General features: G+C 44.8%; 1 protein-coding gene and 1 pseudogene across 2 annotated transcripts in view; both read left to right on the forward strand.

Annotated features, from left to right (window-relative positions):
- LOC310862946 (cadherin-22-like) overlaps positions 1–19,986 on the forward strand; it is a 127,329-nt pseudogene that overhangs the window by 68,902 nt on the left and 38,441 nt on the right. Inside the window, exons 7-8 of the transcript in view lie at positions 9,831–9,863; positions 10,123–10,216. The product of the transcript in view is annotated as a cadherin-22-like (transcript). The remainder of the gene's footprint in view (positions 1–9,830; positions 9,864–10,122; positions 10,217–19,986) is intronic.
- LOC310862662 (uncharacterized protein) lies at positions 4,006–4,994 on the forward strand. Its single transcript, XM_083770659.1, has 2 exons — positions 4,006–4,428; positions 4,543–4,994. Exons 1-2 carry the CDS (start codon positions 4,180–4,182, stop codon positions 4,921–4,923), a joined length of 630 nt encoding a protein of 209 aa, XP_083626785.1. The 5' UTR covers positions 4,006–4,179; the 3' UTR covers positions 4,924–4,994.

Below are 19,986 nucleotides of genomic sequence, written 5' to 3' on the forward strand. Positions count from 1 at the left end.
GCTGCCCAGCCTGCCCAGCTCTCCGCTGCCCAGCCTGCCCAGCTTTCCGCTGCCCAGCCTGCCCAGCTCTCCGCTGCCCAGCTTTCTGCTGCCCAGCCTGCCCAGCTTTCCGCTGCCCAGTTTTCCGCTGCCCAGCTCTCCACTGCCCAGCTTTCTGCTGCCCAGCCTGCCCAGCTTTCCGCCGCCCAGCCCGCCCGGCTTTCCGCCGCCCAGCCCGCCCGGCTCTCCGCCGCCCAGCCTGCCCGGCTCTCCGCCGCCCAGCCTGCCCGGCTCTCCGCCGCCCAGCCTGCCCAGCTTTCCGCCGCCCAGCCCGCCCGGCTCTCCGCCGCCCAGCCCGCCCGGCTCTCCGCCGCCCAGCCCGCCCGGCTCTCCGCCGCCCAGCCTGCCCGGCTCTCCGCCGCCCAGCCTGCCCGGCTCTCCGCCGCCCAGCCTGCCCGGCCCTCCGCTGCCCAGCACTCCTCCGCCTGCAGCCCCGTCTGCAGCCCCGGCTCCTCGACCTGCAGCCCCGTCTGCAGCCCCACCTCCTGAGCCTGCAGCCCCGTCTGCAGCCCCACCTCCTCGACCTGCAGCCCCGTCTGCAGCCCCACCTCCTGAGCCTGCAGCCCCGTCTGCAGCCCCACCTCCTCGACCTGCAGCCCCACCTCCTCGACCTGCAGCCCCGTCTGCAGCCCCACCTCCTGAGCCTGCAGCCCCACCTCCTGTGTCTACAGCTCCGCCTCTGTCGGAGGCATCCCCGGCGTCCCCTCCAAGGTCCTACGCATGGTCCCAGCTCCCAGACCGTCTTCCAGACCGCGTGTCCTCTGCCTCGTCCCGCCCACCAGATGACATCAGGGTCTCGTCGCGGCCACCAGGCCGCCCACCAGATGACATCTCGGTTTCGTCTCAGCCCCCAGGCCGTCCGCCAGATGGCATCTCTGCCTTGTCTCAGCCCCCAGGCCGTCCGCCTGACGCATCGGCTCAGCCCCCAGGCCGTCCGCCGTCCACCTGGCCTCAGCGTCCTGGCCGCCCACCTGACGTCACCTTCTCTGCCTCAGTCTCCCTCCTCCAGACCCCCTCCGCCCACCCTGCTCTATGTTCCGGGCCAGCGTGGTGGGACGTCTGGAAGCCGTCCCTTAAGAGGGAGGTACTGTCAGGGTCTGCATACCAGATCTCCCTGTCAGCCACTCCCACTCCCCATTCCTACCCTCAGTCATTGTCACACACCTGTTCCCAATCCATCCCCAGCCCAGCAGTGCCATGCCCCTTCACTCCTGAGAACATTTCCCCAATCAACCCACCTCCTATAAAGACTGGACTCATTGCAAACACAAACTGTGGGAACATAAACCCTTGTCCGGTGTGCAACATTGCTGTCCCTGAGCTCTACCGTGAAGATTCCTGGTTCCTCGTGTTGCTCTTCCGTTTTGGGACATTACCTTTTGATGCCTTTTTGTAAGGTTTGCCTTTTGGTCTTTCTGTTTGTGGCATTCTGCTTTGAAATGTTTAGCATTTAGCATTCCTGGTTTTTCTGTAAGCAGCCACAGCTAACACTTTGTAAGCTTGACCTCTGATTTAATAAATCTCTTTATTTGAACTTTCATCTGCATTTGGGTTCAGTCATTCTGCAAACCGTGACACTTATGTATGATTCATGATAACTACTTTGTATGTAGCCTACGATGTATTGCCATGCTTTTTATTCTTTCTTAATGTAAATCGCTCTGGATTAAGAACGTCTGCTAAATGCCTTGTAAAGAGTGCATTACAAATCATCTACTGTAGCTAGTAGTCCAGCGGATCTCAAACCTTTTGGGCCGTGCACCCCCTGTTACCTCCCGACCTAGCTGACGCACCCCCACACATGGAAATAAAAATTGCATGAGCTATATAGAGACATATATTTCCTATATATCCACATATATGAACCTGAATATGACAATATGAATATGTGCGTGCACCACAACACCACAGTTTGGGAACCACTGTAGTCTACTAGCTAGACATAGTGCCACAGCTCTTTTTTTCTGTTAAACCACAAAGATTGTACAGTATATAATACTATTATTGTAAATACAAAATATTATTCATAAGTTTCCACTGAATTTAATTAAAATGGGTAAAGGCATGTCAGCTGTCAATTTATTAGGAATGGAAGACAAAACTCGACCTAATGTTTTCGATGCCGACATTATCCAATCCAATCCACTTTATTTAGTAAGCACATTTTTATACAACAAGGTTGAAACAAAGTGCTGTACACAAATAAATACTAAAAAAGCAACAACAACAACAGTACAAACAATTAAGGACACAATGCAGTGGAAGCAGCAACTCTTAATCGTTCAAATGCCAAGGTGTACAAGTGAGTTTTGACAGAGAATTTCCCATCACCTAAAGGTAATTTGAATACACTAAATAGTCTAGACAACCTTAGCTTGGAAGCTCTGAGCCTTGCTGTGAGAACAACAGAAATTAACACGTGGCTCTGTTGTCCTGGAGCCTCTTCTCACCTGTCCCCCCACCCCCCCTCTTCCTTTGTGTGTAAGCAAATGGTCCTTACATCTAGAGAGATTGTATTCACTTCTGGGTCCACCTTGTGGGTGGGACTAAACTGCCATATAAACTGTAACTCTGTGCTTGTATGGTTATGCCTGCTTGGGAGACCGGCCTGTGTGCTTGCAGCATCCGTGGACGGCTGTACACGTTAAATAAAGATCAACAAAGGGACCTTGCTTTCCTCCTGATTCCTCTTGACAGACCTTCAAGCCTGGTGATTCCTCACGCGTTTAGAGTGTGTAAAACTGCCATTTCATTTGGTGTCAGAAGTGGGATCCTGTGTCGTCTGAGCTCCGGAAGATCAAGCCGACTGATTTATCCATCACGTCAACGAACGCCATCCACAGGAGAGTCAAGGCTGCATATACGGAGTTCAGCGCCAGGATTTAAAAAAAACCCTGTGGCTACACTAAAAAACGGTGAGAATCTTCCAAATTTCAGACAATTGAAGAGCTAATTATAAATTCTAAGACCATATTTTGCCAACCTATCTATTGTAATAGTCAAGTATGCTTGATTCAAAATACAGCAGCAAGCCTAGCCTAAGAAAAGAGACCTTGCATTAAGCCAAGTTTGCAAACGCAAAGACACCTTGTTAACCTTGTTGAAAACAACATAAAGAAAACATAAAGATACAGCGTTTTGCATTAAGTCCAGTAAAGAAAGAGAAGTAAGTTTGTAAACACAAAGACACCTTGTTATACTGAGAATAGCATCATCTTGTTACTCTCAGATAAGACATAAAGATACCGTGTTTAGACCAAGTAAAGTTTGTAGCACAAAGATTACCGTGTTACATAGATAGTCAGTATGGGAAATAAAAAAAGTGCGCCAGTGGCAGAAGACAAAGAAAGATGGTCTCCTCTCATGAGCGGGATGGTTGCAAAATATGGTCCAGAAGCATTAGACTGCCTTGATGTCTGGAAACAGATGGGGTTCCCAGAACAAGGCTCTTTAAGTATAAAAAAATTGCTTGACTTAGACCGACTACTAAGAGAAGCCGAGAAGAAAATGAGAAAGAAAAAGTCAGTTAAAACGCACAAACTTGACAGATGTGACCGCCACAGGAAAGTATTGTCAATGTGGATGGAGGAAGCACAATTTAGACAACGGGAGAGTCATATGAGGGAACTTCCAAACATAAATTCTTTGAGGGAAGAGAGCGGGCCACTGGCTCCTCAGAATTCTCCTTTGTCTCCTCCACAGCAGACCCTGGACCTGGGCTGCCTGGGCTCCATGCGGGCCGGTCAATCTGCCATCCAGCTACAACGGACGGCTGTGGCTCTTGCTGCGGGCCTGCAGCCGTCTACTCCAGCGGTAATCCTGATATCCGCTGCACTGGGCCTATTGAAAGAGGCTCGACACAAGGAAGGCTCCGCTCGGTCCAATGACACTACTAAGAGCCGACGTCCATCCTGCACTGGCATCCCTGACCCAGAGCTGGCCAACAGTGACGATGCGGACACGACACGGAAACCACAGACCTTGCTTCCATCTGTGCATCCGTCCACCCCTGGCAGCCATGGGGGGACAGGGCCCCATCGCAGCAGTGTCATCATCACCCAGGGCAGCACACCGCCACATGAGCAGGGAAGAAGAGGGCCTGGGACAGCGAGACGCGCACAGGGTGCATCAGAACAGCCCATGGCGGAGAAACCTGTGGGTGATGCAGTGGCATGGGGAGCCGATGACATCCAGCCAGCTACGTACGTAGAGGAGACGGTGCCTGTGGGAGCCGGGAGTGCCTGGGAGAACCACGCGGACGGTCCACAGCCTTCAACCAAGAGGGAATCGTCGGACATCGAGGTGGGGAGAACAGAACCAGCAGGAGCAGAGCAGCCCGGGACCGGAGACAAGCCAGCGACAGACGTCGAGGGCAAGGGGACATCTCCTGTGCACAGCGCAGGAGGGCTGCTGACTACAAGGGCGGAGGCGGCAGGCGGCTGTCTAGAGACGGAGGCCCTGGATGGGCTGCTGACTACAGAGGCGGCAGGCGGCTGTCTAGAGACGGAGGCCCTGGAGCCTACCTACACGACCCTAATCGTCAAACCAGCGACGGACGTCGAGGGTGTGGCCAAGAATCTACTCGTTCAACAGGCGGTGGGAGAGGTGTACACACTTACACGCCCAGGGAAGGTTCCAGCGGGCCAACCAATGAAGGAGGAGATGACCGCAGTACCGGCAGTTGCGTTCCGTAAGTTTTTACACGCACTGTCAGAGTTGGCAGGAAAGGAGAGGTTCACGCCTCCATTTCTTAAATCTAAGGCCAGAAAGAAGCCTTTATTTTCCAATCCTGGTGGAAAGAAAAAGAAGGTGAAGTGGAAATGGACTTGGAGAGACACTTTTCGGAAGTCTGCTAAGGAGTACCATGTGACTTACCCACCATGAGACTCAACACACATACACACACACACCTCCCCCTATCAGACAGCCCAATTAAAAAGAAAAAGAAAAAAAGTGGGGGGATCACTCGACCGTATACCTGGAAAGAAAATATTGTTTGGAAATATGATGTTTTCTGTTTATTTGTTATGTTATAGTTTGCTGTGCTAAATACAGGTCAAATTGATTCAACAGGGTACTGTATTAGTATCATTTTTAGGGATTTATTGGTTTATTTGATTGCCTAGCCACGATTGTTAAACCCATGTGTCATTCTTTTGCTTAGCTCAAATATGTTACAAGTACTTCTATTTTTTATGTATTTTCTTCAAATGTATTATGATGTATTATTTTGATATTGATGGAAAATTCACAATTATTGTTTAATTAAGCTGTTGTTTAATTAACAAGAGGAAGGATTTGACAGAGAATTTCCCATCACCTAAAGGTAATTTGAATACACTAAATAGTCTAGACAACCTTAGCTTGGAAGCTCTGAGCCTTGCTGTGAGAACAACAGAAATTAACACGTGGCTCTGTTGTCCTGGAGCCTCTTCTCACCTGTCCCCCCACCCCCCCTCTTCCTTTGTGTGTAAGCAAATGGTCCTTACATCTAGAGAGATTGTATTCACTTCTGGGTCCACCTTGTGGGTGGGACTAAACTGCCATATAAACTGTAACTCTGTGCTTGTATGGTTATGCCTGCTTGGGAGACCGGCCTGTGTGCTTGCAGCATCCGTGGACGGCTGTACACGTTAAATAAAGATCAACAAAGGGACCTTGCTTTCCTCCTGATTCCTCTTGACAGACCTTCAAGCCTGGTGATTCCTCACGCGTTTAGAGTGTGTAAAACTGCCATTTCAGTTTTCAGACGTGATTTAAACACAGGCAAGGATTGAGAAGCTCTGACATGAGGTGGAAGTTCATTCCACAGTGTGGGTGCTACAACAGAGAATGACCTATCCCCCCGGGATTTCAGCTTTCATTTAGGGATCTTGAGAAGTGACTGGTCAGTCGACCTCAGGGCCCTTGTCGATACTTTGGGAGTTACAAGTTCCGAAATATAGACTGGTGCCAAGCCATTTACAGACTTAAACGCAAACATTAAAATCTTAAACTGGATCCTGTAGCGCACAGGAAGCCAGTGTAGGGAGGCAAGGATCGGGGAGATGTGATCATACTTCCGTGTCCCTGTTAAGAGGCGAGCGGCCGCGTTTTGGACTAACTGTAGTTGTGACAGACAGGCTTGAGTAACACCAACATACAGTGCATTACAGTAGTCAAGTCGGGTTGAAATAAAAGCATGTATGAGACGTTCAAAATCATTAAAAGTTACAGCAGACTTGACTTTCGCTAAAAGCCTCAACTGATAAAAACTGGATTTTACCACAGAATTGATCTGTTTGTCCAACTTAAAATCACTGTCCAATTTGACACCAAGGTTTGTGACCACCGGTTTTAAAAACGGTTGCAGGGGGCCGGGGGCCCAAATCCAGAGAGGAGGTGTCACAGGCAGTGCTGGGTCTGAACACCATGACCTCTGTTTTACTTTCATTGAAGTTAAGAAAGTTCAGGGCCATCCATGCTTTTATGTCCTTAAGACATTCCAGCAGAGTGTTCAGGGAGGTGGTGGGATCCTTTTTATTCAGGGGCAAGTAGATTTGTGAGTCGTCTGCGTAAAATTAGATGTGTTGTACTGGATTTGGCACACTTATGAAACATGTCTGTGCATGACTTGGCTGTCTACTGGGCTCTACACAAAGACCAGCAGCAGGCAGATAGAGCACATTCATACCCTCATTTCCTCCTGACCAAAGTGACATTTTAAAACAAACCGTTTCCTAAAGGCAAACAGGCTGAAACCACTTGCTCGCTCTGCACGCCTGCACACAAACCTAGGAACGCAATTGATTTAACGCAGTTAAATCAAGTATAATTCACTGCTGCAGAGATCCACTGTACAATTTATATGAAAGGTCCCCTGCAGCTGGCGAGCGTCGAACAGACATCGAGCATGACACTAATCTGTTTAAATTGTTTATTTGTTTATCCGAACGAATACAGAGTTAGAAAGTGCTTCTTGGAGCAGAGAGCATTGTCTCCAAGGATATATAGTTTATTGTCCTATAGTGTGTGAGGACAGGAGTGGTGGTGTATTGTCTGGGTGCGTGCGTGCGTGCGTGCGTGCATGCATGCGCGGAATTCTGACCATTTAGTTGTAAGTTGTAACAGATTGTATGTTTACACTGCAGTAATAATACTAAAACAACATGTGCACCACTGATTACATCTGATGACTAACAACGTTCGCTCTGTCCCGGCGGGGTCCGCGCAGCTGCAACACATGAGGAGTAAATTAGAAGAAGAAGAAAAGAGATATCTGGCACTGGAGGAGCAGGATTTATATTCCTGCTGCTCAGGGAGGAAAAAAACAAAACAAAACAAAACAGTCTATTAAAACCCTGCATTGATGTGAGGATTATGCCATTAGCTGAGACCAGGATTCCCATTAGCTGCTGCTGGGCTGCTCTGTACAGTTAGATAGGGAAAGACTATCACTCCATTGCTCTGCCCTGTGTGTGTGTGTGTGTGTGTGTGTGTGTGTGTGTGTGTGTGTGTGTGTGTGTGTGTGTGTGTGTGTGTGTGTGTGTGTGTGTGTGTGTGTGTGTGTGTGTGTGTGTGTGTGGTAGTCATTGTATTTGTACAATATATGTTGGTCTGGCTATGTTAATTTGTAATAATCTCTTATGGCTAATACATTAAAGCATGACTGCATCGTTTGCGGTAAGTCAGCTATTTTGTCTGAAGTGGTACAACAACCGCGTAAAAATCTCACTTTTTCTCTGTGCTCGGCTATTTTATTTTATTTATTACTGACCACCTCTAGTCTGTCTGCCTGTCTGTCTATTTCTATAGCACCAGCCGGGCTGACTGTTTGCTGTGTATCCGATGGTCTTGCCTGTACTTGGTTGCTGTCCGTATGTGTTCAGTCAGTGTATTCAGTGGTGTAAAGTAACTAAGTACAATATTTCTATATTGCAGTATTGATACTTTTACTTAAGTAAAACATTTGAGTACTTTTTCCACCACAGTGTATATTACAGTATGTGCCAGTTTCCCTGTTTCTGTGATCCATAACTTATACTTAGTTGTGCACCAGAGATGTGCACGTGTTGTTGTGAGCTTGTAGATCGGCTTTTTCTTTGTGCACACCACCCACACTCAACTGTGCGCAGTTAAGTATTATCCAGGCGTCATCCTCTCGGTTCGAAAGTGCTATACTCAAAGTGCATTAAGTACATTAACCGCATGGTAACAGCTGCTGGTTGTACTGTTGTACTGACACATAAACTATGCTGTAATTAGCCAGCATATCTACACCCTGTGGTTATTGCAATTAGGGGGTGATCGCACATAAAGAAAGTAGATAACTTATTTAGAGGAGAATGGGTCCTCTGTTTAAATCTCTCCTCCCTTGCCCGCTTTCTCCCCCTCTCTCTTAATCATGCGATTAACAATGGGAGTTAAGATTCAAGGAGTACAAAGCAAATTTGAAGTGGGTTTTAATTGTGCTAATTAGGCAATATTCTTGCCTCCTATGTTTAAGATTGTAGCCTTTGAGGGTGTCGCGTGTGTTAACACTTAGCCCGCTAGCATTTATTGAAAAGCATTTTTCCCAGTCGAGCTCTTATTTTGAAAAGCCACATTTCTAGTTGTTTACAATATAGGTCTATGCCGGTGCACTGGAGCTCCACATCGCCGGCTCTGTTCTATCAAAGAAACGGTTTTGACCAAAAATGCTATCTGGGACAAGGAATAGGAGATACAGGCGATTGAAAGAAATTGATAGAATGGATTCTTATGGTGCCGATGATCTAAAATGGGCTCCGGAGTCTTGTGACAACAACAGCTAGCTACCAGATGCTAACGTAAGTAGCATTGTGGCTCGATCGAAGGCACTATAAAAGCGCAATTGCCATTTTTTTTGTCTTAAAAGAAAAAGGTATAACACAACTACATATCGTGACATGTATTTGTCATGAGCATTCAAACCAATAGGTGCACTTTTTTCTCCATTATTGGATGTTAAGGCCCGGGGAGTGAAAATGGGCTCAGACGGGCGATGCTTGTGTCACTCGTTGAGTCGTTGCCAAGTTGTAGAACAACTGTAGAATATGTGGTGCTGGCGTTGGGGATCCAGGTTTGTATTCTGCATGGGGAGGAGGTGAATCTCACAGATTGCAGCTTTAAGGTTTGTCTAGAAAGTGATTGAGGTCATGGATAGAACTTAGGGAGTCTTGAGATTTAAAACCACTTATCCCTCAGCACCAATGCCAAACCTCAACCGGCTGCCTCATGATGGAAATGATGTCTGACTCACTGGTCAAAATATAGAGAAGTTTGCACTCTAAATTCAAGGCTTACTAGGGCTGAAAATGGATGCGAGAGGCTAGCATGAAAGTCCATAAACTAAAGAAAGGTTCACAGGGAAATGAACAAAATGGGGTTAATTTTCTTTCTTCATCTTCTTGTGTTGTAATAATAATCAACATCTACAAAGTTACTAGTAACTAAACTTTTCAAATAAATGTAATGGAGTAAAAGTACAATATTTTGATCCGAGATGTAGTGAAGTAGAAGTAAGTATTGGAAATTGGAATTAATCAAGTAAAACCTCATACAAAAACCTCAAAATTGTCTTCTGTAGATAACCAGACCATGATGTCTCATTGTCTTCTCTAGATAACAGACCATGATGTCTCATTGTCTTCTCTAGATAACAGACCATGATGTCTCATTGTCTTCTCTAGATAACAGACCATGATGTCTCATTGTCTTCTCTAGATAACAGACCATGATGTCTCATTGTCTTCTCTAGATAACAGACCATGATGTCTCATTGTCTTCTCTAGATAACCAGACCATGATGTCCCACTCAGTGGTCAGTATCCGTATCCTGGATCCATCCATCCATCCATCCATCTTTAACCGCTTATCCGTAGTCGGGTCGCGGGGGCAACAGCTCCACCAGAGAGCTCCAGACTTCCCTCTCCAGAGCAACATTAGTGACTTCCTCCTGGGGGATTTCGAGACGTTCCAAGGCCAGTGAGTCGATGTATTTCCTCCAACTGCGCCTTGGTCTGCCCCGGGGTCTCCTCCCAGTGGGACATGTATCAAGGACCTCCCTAGGGAGGCGCCCGAGAGGCATCCTAACCAGATGCCGTATCCTGGATGTGAATGACAATCCTCCAGAACTGGCAACGAAGCTTCCATCTGTGAAGACGCCAAGCCTGGTCAGGTAGGCTTTTCAAAATGGTCCGGAAACAGAATCAAGATCGCTTTGTGAGCACTTTGTCCTAGTATAGCTTCATTCTATAGCTAATTAATATAAGGAGAGGACTCAAGATACAAGATTATACTGTATGTGAGGAGCCACATACAGTATAATCGCTTCAAGTAGTGTCACAAGATGTTTCTCTGCTGTGGTTGTCCTCACACGACATCAGTGAGGTTACATAGCCCTGATACAACACAGACAGGAAACCCTTTCACAGTGTTATGTTGTTGCATGATATCACAGAGTCATACAAGGTTTACCTCTGACATGGAAGACACAGAACGCCCCTATAAAATATATGCATGCATGTGTCCCCCTTCCATAGGTTTCTATATATCCGTTCTTTGGTCATGTGTGTGTGTGTTCAAGCATATGTGCATGCATGCACGTGCGCGGACACATTTGGTGCAATGTGCACGTTGTCTGCTGTCTAGGGTGAATGAGTTCGTATATAAATGAGTATATAATGGAACTGGGGGTTCCCCAGTGAAACCAGCCATAACCAGTTGTAACCAGTCCAGTATAGCATCTGTTCAGTGTGCAATGATAACAGTTCAATACAATAGGCCCTATTGCAGGCCCTATTACAATGTGTGACATGTGTGGATATTTGTGCATCAGACATATACAATAATATAAAACATCTGCTATACAAGATATACCCTGATATACATTTCCTATACTAGCCTTTGGTGCCTTTGGTTCCTGTATGTCAAAGATTAAAGAAGTGAATAAGTGAGTGAAATTGTTTGTATTTAATTCCTCATCTCAGAAGGAAAATCAGACTAGTTTGAACTGAGCGGTGCAGGTTGTGTGTGTGTGTGTGTGTGTGTGTGTGTGTGTGTGTGTGTGTGTGTGTGTGTGTGTGTGTGTGTGTGTGTGTTGTTGGGCGGCTCAAAAGTGCCCCTTTAGGTTACCCAGTGGAAATGCCGTACTCAAGCGGACACGGTTGGATACGGTACATACATACATATGACATAATTATTCTGTTGATACAGGTGTATTGATACAAATAGTTTTGACTGTTCAATATCGTGCACAGCCATTACTCTCGACAGTGTCTCCACTTTACCTCCCAATGCCGTACATTTTACCCAGGTTATTAAGAGGAAATAGGTTTAACTTATCATGGAGAGAGCAAGGCAGCGAGTGAGTGACAGAGAGAGGGCCAAGGGTGGCGGGGAGATTGACTGACGCCTGACGGTCAGTCGGAGGTTGGAGGCCCCCCTGAGGGTGGGCCCGTTTCAGCCAATCGACTCATATTTGGCCAATCATTGTTTTCAGTTTTTTAGTATTATTATTATTTTGTTGCTGCGCAACAGTTGAGGAGAACGCAACTATGCATTCCTTTAAGCAACACAACTGCTGCAGCTGCATCCATATGTTTAGAATTTGCATCAAAGCCCAATAATAAAATAAAATAAAATAAACATTTTTGTAAACGACACTGAAGGAGCAGCGGTGCTATCGGCTATGCTATCGGCTTACACTCTATGGTCTGCAGCCTGTCACGAGTCCCATAATGCAGCGGTTCCCAAAGTGGGGTCCGGGGACCCCCAGGGGTACCTAAGGGAGTTCCAGGGGGGACCCAGCTAAATATCATTTGGAACCAAATGAACCCTTATGGGTCTGTAACTCAGAGAGCGTATGTGCATGTTCAGAGTTAAATTAGCATTGATTTTACAATATAAATTGGGGTCCCAGAGATATAAATGCTATTAAATGGGGGTCTGTAGCCTAATGCATGCCAATCTGGGGGTCCTTGATATTAAACGGGTTGAAATTCACTGCTAGAGCCGTAAAACATTCTCTTATGGGGGTCCCTGGCATATCTTTTCAAAAGGGGGTCCGCGGGCTATTTAGTGTGAATTTGGGGGTCCTTGACATGAAAATGTTTGGGAACCACGTTGTTCCGTATATTATTAATGTCGGGTCGGGGAATAAATACAGTATTAATGACGGAGCGTATGTATTTGACATCTCTGTCCTGCTCTGTTTTCTTCACAACGAGAAGAGCGCTGCAGCTCAGAGCAGCAGACCTGTCAATTTACTTTAGGGCATGTGTGAGAGTTGACAATTTGTGAGAGAAATAAGCATTCTGTTACGGTTTCGAACCCAGGTTCGAACCCTCCACCAGTCCACCCCCATCTTCCACTTCTGGTGTCCCTGGGCACAACCCACTGCGCCATCATCACTCTTCCACATTGTCAGGTCCACCTCTGTGTTCCCCTTCCCCTCTGACGAGCTGCCTGGGTGTGGCACTGCACACCTGTTTCCATTCTACTATGATCACAAGAGTCTTCAAGAACCCTGCCTTCCCTCCACTCCTCACCAGATCTTCCCATAGAAACGCCTGGCAAGTACAGTGCTCTCTACTCAGTTGCTGTTCGTACTTTGTAGAGCTTTTATTGTGTTTTAGCTGCAGTTTTATTGTTTTGCTAATTCGTTCCTCTCATCCTCCAGACCTGACTATCTGCCGTGCCACTCCTGGAGTTCGTCCCCTTTGTTCTGGACTGTTTGTTTGGCTGCCAATCTTCGACTACCCTCTTGGATTTCCCTTAAGTATAGTGTTATATTATATCCTCACCTAATTATACTATAGAGTATTTATGTATATATATATATATATATATATATATATACATTGTCATTATCCTGCTTTATTTGGACATTAAAGTGCTTAACTGTCTTCCTGCCTCTTGAGTGGTTGCATTTGAGTTTAGAACACAACTCAGTCTTAACACATTCAGGTCTATGAAAACAAGCCAAAAAGAAGCGACTAATAGGCTATTTGAAAATAGCCGATCTACAAGCTCATAACGCGTTGCGTTGATCTACTGTTTTCAAAACAATCATGGATTATATTATTATTATTATTATGATGTGATGAGCGGCGCTGAAAGTTGGCACTAAAGTAGCAGCACAGCAGTGTCTGTCACACACAGACGCATGTACACGTACCTCTCCCATTTGGAAAACATTTGTAACAGCAACGTTTATAACGTTTTATAATAAGCCATTACAACAATAATAATACAAAATAATAATCGACTTTTTTCAACATCCCTAGTTGAAACTGGTGAAACATAGCAAAGGCCTCATATGTACATACGTACACATACTGTACATACATATGTATACATTATACGGACACACATAGCTGTTCATTGGAGCCGTTAGCCACGTGGTGCGTACGCTTTTCCGACATGTTAATAGTCCGACATGCGGAAAACGAATGGATTAAGGTTGGCGAACATGCGTTAAAGGGGAATACCACTCATATTCACCATTTTACTATGTCATTAATATACCTTAGCGCTGTTGTGTGGAAATAATAAAAGAAAGTCCCCCCATTATGTGTTTCCTAGAACTGAAGGAAAAATAGGTAAAACTAGAAAAAGTGCCCTTCTGGGCACAGGTCTCCACCAGGATAGGAATGTAGGACATTGCAGCTTGCCTTCATCTGGTGGTTGGATAAAAGTAAACTAGGGAGTTGGCATACAAAGTTATCCACAGATCCGTGCAGTTAGAGGTAAAAACCCTTTTCGGCCAGTTATAGCGCCACCTTGAGGCTGAGTTGAAATTGTTCATGTGGCATTTCTTCCTCGGCCTAGTGGGAATGTGCGTGCACAATTTCACGGAAATCACGCGATGTGTTCATGATTTGCAGCATTTTGTTTGAAACTGAGCACTCCTGTGAACTTTGGAAGCCAATCTTAACCAATCAGGATGGAGTCTGAGAAATCTGAAAGACGCGTTTCGTTGAATGGCTCTAGAGAGACTGTGTACCAATTTGCGCGATGTTTGGACAAAATCTGTAGGTGTACTGTGCAAAACTTGTTTTGCACAAAGCGGCCTCCTGGTGGCGCTATAACAGGCCGTTCTGGAAAGTTTGGGGCAGAGGTTCATCGTTGGCATCCAGGGAGTGTGTGTGCAAAATTTGGCATCGACCGTTAACGATGGCCGAGATTAGCTGCTCACGGACACACACACAAACGGACACACGGACGGACGGAGTGTAAAACATACTCTCCCCCCATGCCTTCGGCCTGGTGGAGACAATAATTAACATTGTGAATCACAACTTGATGATGTCAATAAATTAATGATTTTTTTCATACCTCCAGTTCTAGGAAACACAGAATGAGGGGACTTTTCCACACAACAGCTCTAAGGTATATTAATTACATAGTAAAATGTTTTCCCCTTTCACGTTGGCAACCGGATAAAGGTTGGCGAACATGCGTTAATGTTGGCGAACATGCGCTGCTCCATGCTTGCGGTTATGGTTAGGGTTTGAGGTACATTGTCATTGTCGGACCAATGACTGGTTGGAATATATAGCACTGCACCCGTTAGCCACTGCAAAAAAAGGTAGCAGTTGTAGATCGGCAAATCTTTGCAACTTTTGTGTGACACTGTAGTATTACAAAAAGAAAAAGAAAACATACAAATTTGACATATGGAAATACACGGTTTGTGCAGAAATAGGAAATGCTGTTTCTGGTGAAGATAACACGTCTATGGTATGTATCCACCTCTGATAAATCATTTCAGACGTTGTACTTCCACCAGGGTCTTGCCAGGTACTGGTGCTTGGAGAGCAATCACCTTGTCATTGATATTCCTTCTTCTTTTGTTTTCTTCCTACTACGACAGCCAATCACCATGCCTCGCCTCGCTTGTCTGAACTGTTTCATTATGGCATGCTGCTGGTTTGGCTCTTTTTTCAATTGGACAGCATGATCTATCTGACACTTTGTTCCAGAGGCAATTTAGAAACTCTGCCGTTGGGCGCAGGAAGGCACAATTTGCCAAAGTGTACTGGTGCCAGCAGTGGTGTAAAATAACTAGGTACATTTACTTAAGTAAGTAGGCCTACTGTAGTTAAGTACAATTTTGAGGTATTTTTTTTAGGCTACTTTACTGGAGTATTTCCAATTTCCAATACTTTTACTTCTACTCCACTACATCTTGGATCCAAATATTGTACTTTATCTCCACTACATTTATTTGAAAACTTTAGTTACTGCATAGATTTTGATTATTATTATTATTATTACAAAACATACATTAGCCACTTCAGCCCTACAGTATATACATTTTGGCCATTTGAAAATAGCCGATATACAAGCTCACAATGCATTTGAATACATTTGAAAACACAAAAACGGGACATCCTGCATAATAAGTACTTTTACTTTTGGTACTATTAGTTCATTTTGATGCAAATACTTTGTACTTTTGTATTTTAAATTCTGGACTTTTACTTTTGCTATTTCTATATTACAGTATTGATACATTTACTTAAGTAAAACATGCAAGTACTTTTTCCACAACTGGGTGCCAGAAAGTGGTTCCCTGCTGTTTTTCGACCCAAACAGGAATATTTATTCTGTGTTTCTTGATGCAAGATGCAGATTGAAAGTGAGTTGCTTCGCAACTGTTGCTAGTTCACAAGGGGATTGTAACACATCATTCGGCATTTCATCTCTTACATACTACATTGTAGGCTACATGATCTATCTGCGAAGGATGCACAAAATTATAATCATTTCAGAGGCAGTTCATTATCAATACATGACTTAAAAGTTATATTTCACAACGTTTTTTTTTTTTGGATAATAAAGTTAAACTCCACTCCAATTTTGCATTACAAACATTATCTGACACTGTTCAAACTGTAGAGGCTGTCAAAACAGAGGTTCTCAGTGTGTGATCCAGGGACCCCCAGCTAGGGGTCATTGAGGTGGTTCCAGGAGGCCCCCAGCTAAATGGTTGATAGTCAAATGGACCGTGTTGACATTGTAACCATTTAAACTCTCTCAGAGTTTAAATAACACTGCAGATTGGTTGGTCCCAGGGATAATATTCGTATCAAATGGTGCCTAATGCATTATCAAATTGAATTCCTCGACAGGGTCACTTAAGTTAAAAAAGGTCACTAAACAACACAAAAACAATCTAATAATCAGTTTGAAGAACAGTCCATGTGCAGTTTAATTGTTTAGTTGCCGTATACCTCCTGTGTCCTCCCAACAATCACCTTTAGAAATGGACAGAGTCATTAACGGTATTTTACTCTCTGTACTTATAGTCAACAGGCCCGAGGCTCAGTTGGACCCAATTAACATTTGCAGAGCAGAGGAATAATTAAAAAAGCAAGGCATTAAAGTGGGGCCCTCCATGCTGGAAGCTACATTTACATGTAATGAGGCTTAGGCCTCTTGATCTGCAGACTTTATTGAACATTGTCTGGTCTGATCTCGCTCACTCCCACCTTGCTACGTCTTCCATCTAGACGAGGCCACATTAACCTTCAACTCCTAATCATACAGAGACAATTAGTCTTCCGGCAAAAAAAGAAAGAAAAAAAAAGGTCCTTGTCGTGCTCGCGGCATTGTAGATGAAGAAAGGTTCGTTAATGTTCTCATCAGAGAGGAATGCACTTAAATATTTCACAGAGTAATTATGGGCCAGAGGGAGAAAGATCTGCACACCTGGAGGGTGTCTGTCTGTCTGTCTGTCTGTCTGTCTGTGTCTGTCTGTCTGTCTGTCTGTCTGTCTGTCTGTCTGCAGCTGCAGTGACCTAAAGTGGCACTGCTGAGCAGCATGTCTGTCTGTCGTAAAATTGGTTTTGCACTTAGTGTCTCAGTCCTGTGGTCTTTCACTCTCTAACCCTGTGTTTTCCCTTTTCATATATATTCTGGGGAGTTCTGTCAGACTTGACTGCTGAGATTGAAAATGTGTTAGCCTGGGGTCAGAGACTTTCCAGCGATCATTCTCACCCCTGAGGGAATACAACCGACTGAGCCTTTGAGAAAACGCCTTCTCTTCCATCTTGTTGTTTTTTAGTTTGAATGATATAACAAAACAAAAGCTAATAATAATGAAAAATGAGACGGCCAGACGGACGTATGTTTTAGAATGTAATAATGTTTTAGACCAGGGATTTGCCTTGTGTAGGTGTCCGTCTTTAATGTTTTAGAATGTAATAATGTTATAGACCCAGGGATTTGCCTTGTGCAGGTTAATGCACCAGAGCTATGTACAGTGGTAGTTTATTGTTTCTCGCTCTGTTTTCGTGGCAGGGATAGGGTTTTATTTGTATTGATCGAGTTCCAGCCCTCAGGGAAAACTGAATCACTGAATCAATCCATTAATTAATTACTCCAGCCATAGATATGGGTGAAAACAAACCTCCCTCGTAGAGAGCGACTGGCAGCAATGAAGACATAACTCACTCACTTTGCCACTCGATTTGCCACTCACATTATGCATGCACATACCCTCAATCTTTGAGCTTTAATCTGCCTGTAATCTGCCCAATATACTGCTGAAATATCTTCACCAAGCAGATGCCACTTTTCGTGGGAAAATATTTCTTCTTGGCAAAAGTCTCGTATCTCAAAGCAGAAGCATGAATGGCTGATGAATCTCTGTTGTCCATTAGAAATCTCCCGATGAAGAGACGGTACATCTGACACTATCTGAGAGCAGAGCAGCTTTAAGATCTGTGCCAGGTTGATGCTATCTGTTTGATGAGCATGTGGATGAAATCTATCAATTAACACATGATGAATATTGGTCAGATATATGATGAATATTGGTCAGCTAAGGTACACAGGCTGACACGCTGACTTCATATAGAGAGTAAACTGCGTAGAGTTATTTACAATCGGGCCTGTAAATACAATGTCTCTGTTAGAAGCTGTCAAGACCCCCGGGGTGGTGGGACAGTTCTAATCTTCGTGAAATATCTCAAACTACAATCCAACAGCTGTGTGTGTTCAGAGAGTTCTCTGCTCTCTGCTCTAAATTAGTATAGAATATATTTGTGATTAAATCAGTTGACCTGTTAATAATACATTACATTCTACCTTTGTGACATTATGTGTTAAATATGGTTCTGCAATACTTCATATATAGTATAGATATTTAGTTAGTCCTATTGATATAAACCGTATAGGTAAGTGTGCCACTGTGCCACATGAGCTACATGCAATGTGTCCCTCCTACTCACAGGAAGATCCGGTGAAAGCAACAATCTGATTGGGCTCCCGTAAAACCGGAGGTGGCCTGTAGCCTGTTTCCGGAGGAGGGGACTTTGAAGTTAATATATTGCAATGTTTTGGGACTACTGTGGTGTGTTCACAATGATATTGGCTACGATGTGACGCCTGACTGAGGGCACGGGGCCTTTAGCCCGTGCCTGCTGCCTTGTGTACTGAGTGAATCCTGTTCAATAAACCTGATCGGATTCATAAGACTGCAACCTGTTGGCTGCCTCCGTTTCTTCACACTCATTCAACCATCGCCGTTACAAGACAAGGGTCATTTGACACAAAATATACATCAGATGGCGCCCGATGTTGGTGGAGATTTTTTCTACGCCACGCGAGACGGACCTGCGGCTGGTTTTGTGGGTGACGGTGTGGTCGCGGTGATGGGGTGAGTGATGTGAGTTGGGGGAGGAGAGGGGCAGAGTACGTCCGCTCAGTATAGGCAACGCGCATTTAATTTACCATTGTTTTATTTTGATTGTACACGCCGGGGGAGACAATACTCTTCCTTACAACTTTAACTTTATAAATGTTCCGTCGTCAAGTGATGGTTCGTTTATAAGGCATTCCTGGCTAATAATGCAGAAGATATGTTTTTTTACTATATACAAATTACCTTCTGCTTCTAAAGGAGCGTGTATTGTGTATTTCCCATGTTGGGTGATGACCAAGTGCTGTTTTTGGGGAGGTAATTCTAATACAAGGGAAAACACTTTTTGGGTGGATTAGTTGTTTTCCTGGAAAATATCTCCAGGGATTTAGTTGGAGTAATTTTGGACCAACGGCTGTTCACGGGTTAAAAATATATGTTCTTTCGGAGTCTGGGGGACATGTCCCGCTTACATAGCTGATAGAAACCGTGTTAGTTTTAAGTGGCCGGCAGAATGCATTCCACATTGAGTTATGAGTTGCGGCTCTCTGTGGCCTGTTGTACGTCAATACTTGTATGTATTGAGCGCTCACGTGAGCCGTGTTTTTTCTAAACTTGTTGATGGGGGAAATGTGCGGGTGTCTGAGGGTTGTTTTTATTCGAGAGTCAAATCTATTTTCGCAATTTTTTGGTGTGATTCTACATTCTTGATTTAGGCGTTAAACATTTGATTTGATTAATTGGAGTCCCTGTTCTGTGCCTGTACTGTTTTCTCCGTGCGGTGGTTAGTGGGAAAACACGGTGTGCGTTAATGTTGATGTTGGATTGAGATCTCTTGTTTTTTCTGTGGTTCGTTAGGGACCGTGTATACCTTCATGTAGTGGGGGTGGGGGTTTTCTACGGAGGAGGGGAATCCCTTTGTTGTTCATGCAGGTACGAAAGTGTTTAAACTTTACTTTGTTTTTCGTTTGCGTTGTGGTTACTTTCCCTGTGATGTCTGTCATATGGGGGACATGCTGATTCGTTTTTGTTATATTTGTCATTTGTTGCAGGTTTCACGAACGACTTGTTGTGATCTTGTCGTCCATTTTTTACCCAGTAGGCCTTTGCGGTTTTCCCTTATGCCCGCTCCGTGCGTGTGCACATGCGTGCGTGTGTGGGTATGCGCTCTTTTGGTGCTGATTTCGTGGGGGACTTCGTGTGTTATTGGGGTTATGTGACCGGTGTATGTATTTTCATCTGGTTTTCGTTTTTTTGTCTGCTCTTTTTGGGAGGGGCCAATCATGATGTTTGATAGA

Source organism: Protomyctophum parallelum (assembly GCF_964188405.1).
Source record: "Protomyctophum parallelum genome assembly, chromosome: 8".
NCBI lineage: Eukaryota > Metazoa > Chordata > Actinopteri > Myctophiformes > Myctophidae > Protomyctophum > Protomyctophum parallelum.

What these genes read in the sequence shown, in the direction of transcription:
- LOC310862662 (XM_083770659.1), top strand. Translation starts at nt 4,180, where the DNA reads ATGGCGGAGAAACCTGTGGGTGATGCAGTGGCATGGGGAGCCGATGAC. An exon ending in AGGGCAAGGGGACATCTCCT is followed by an intron (nt 4,429 to 4,542) that starts GTGCACAGCGCA and finishes GGCTGTCTAGAG; the next exon opens with ACGGAGGCCCTGGAGCCTAC.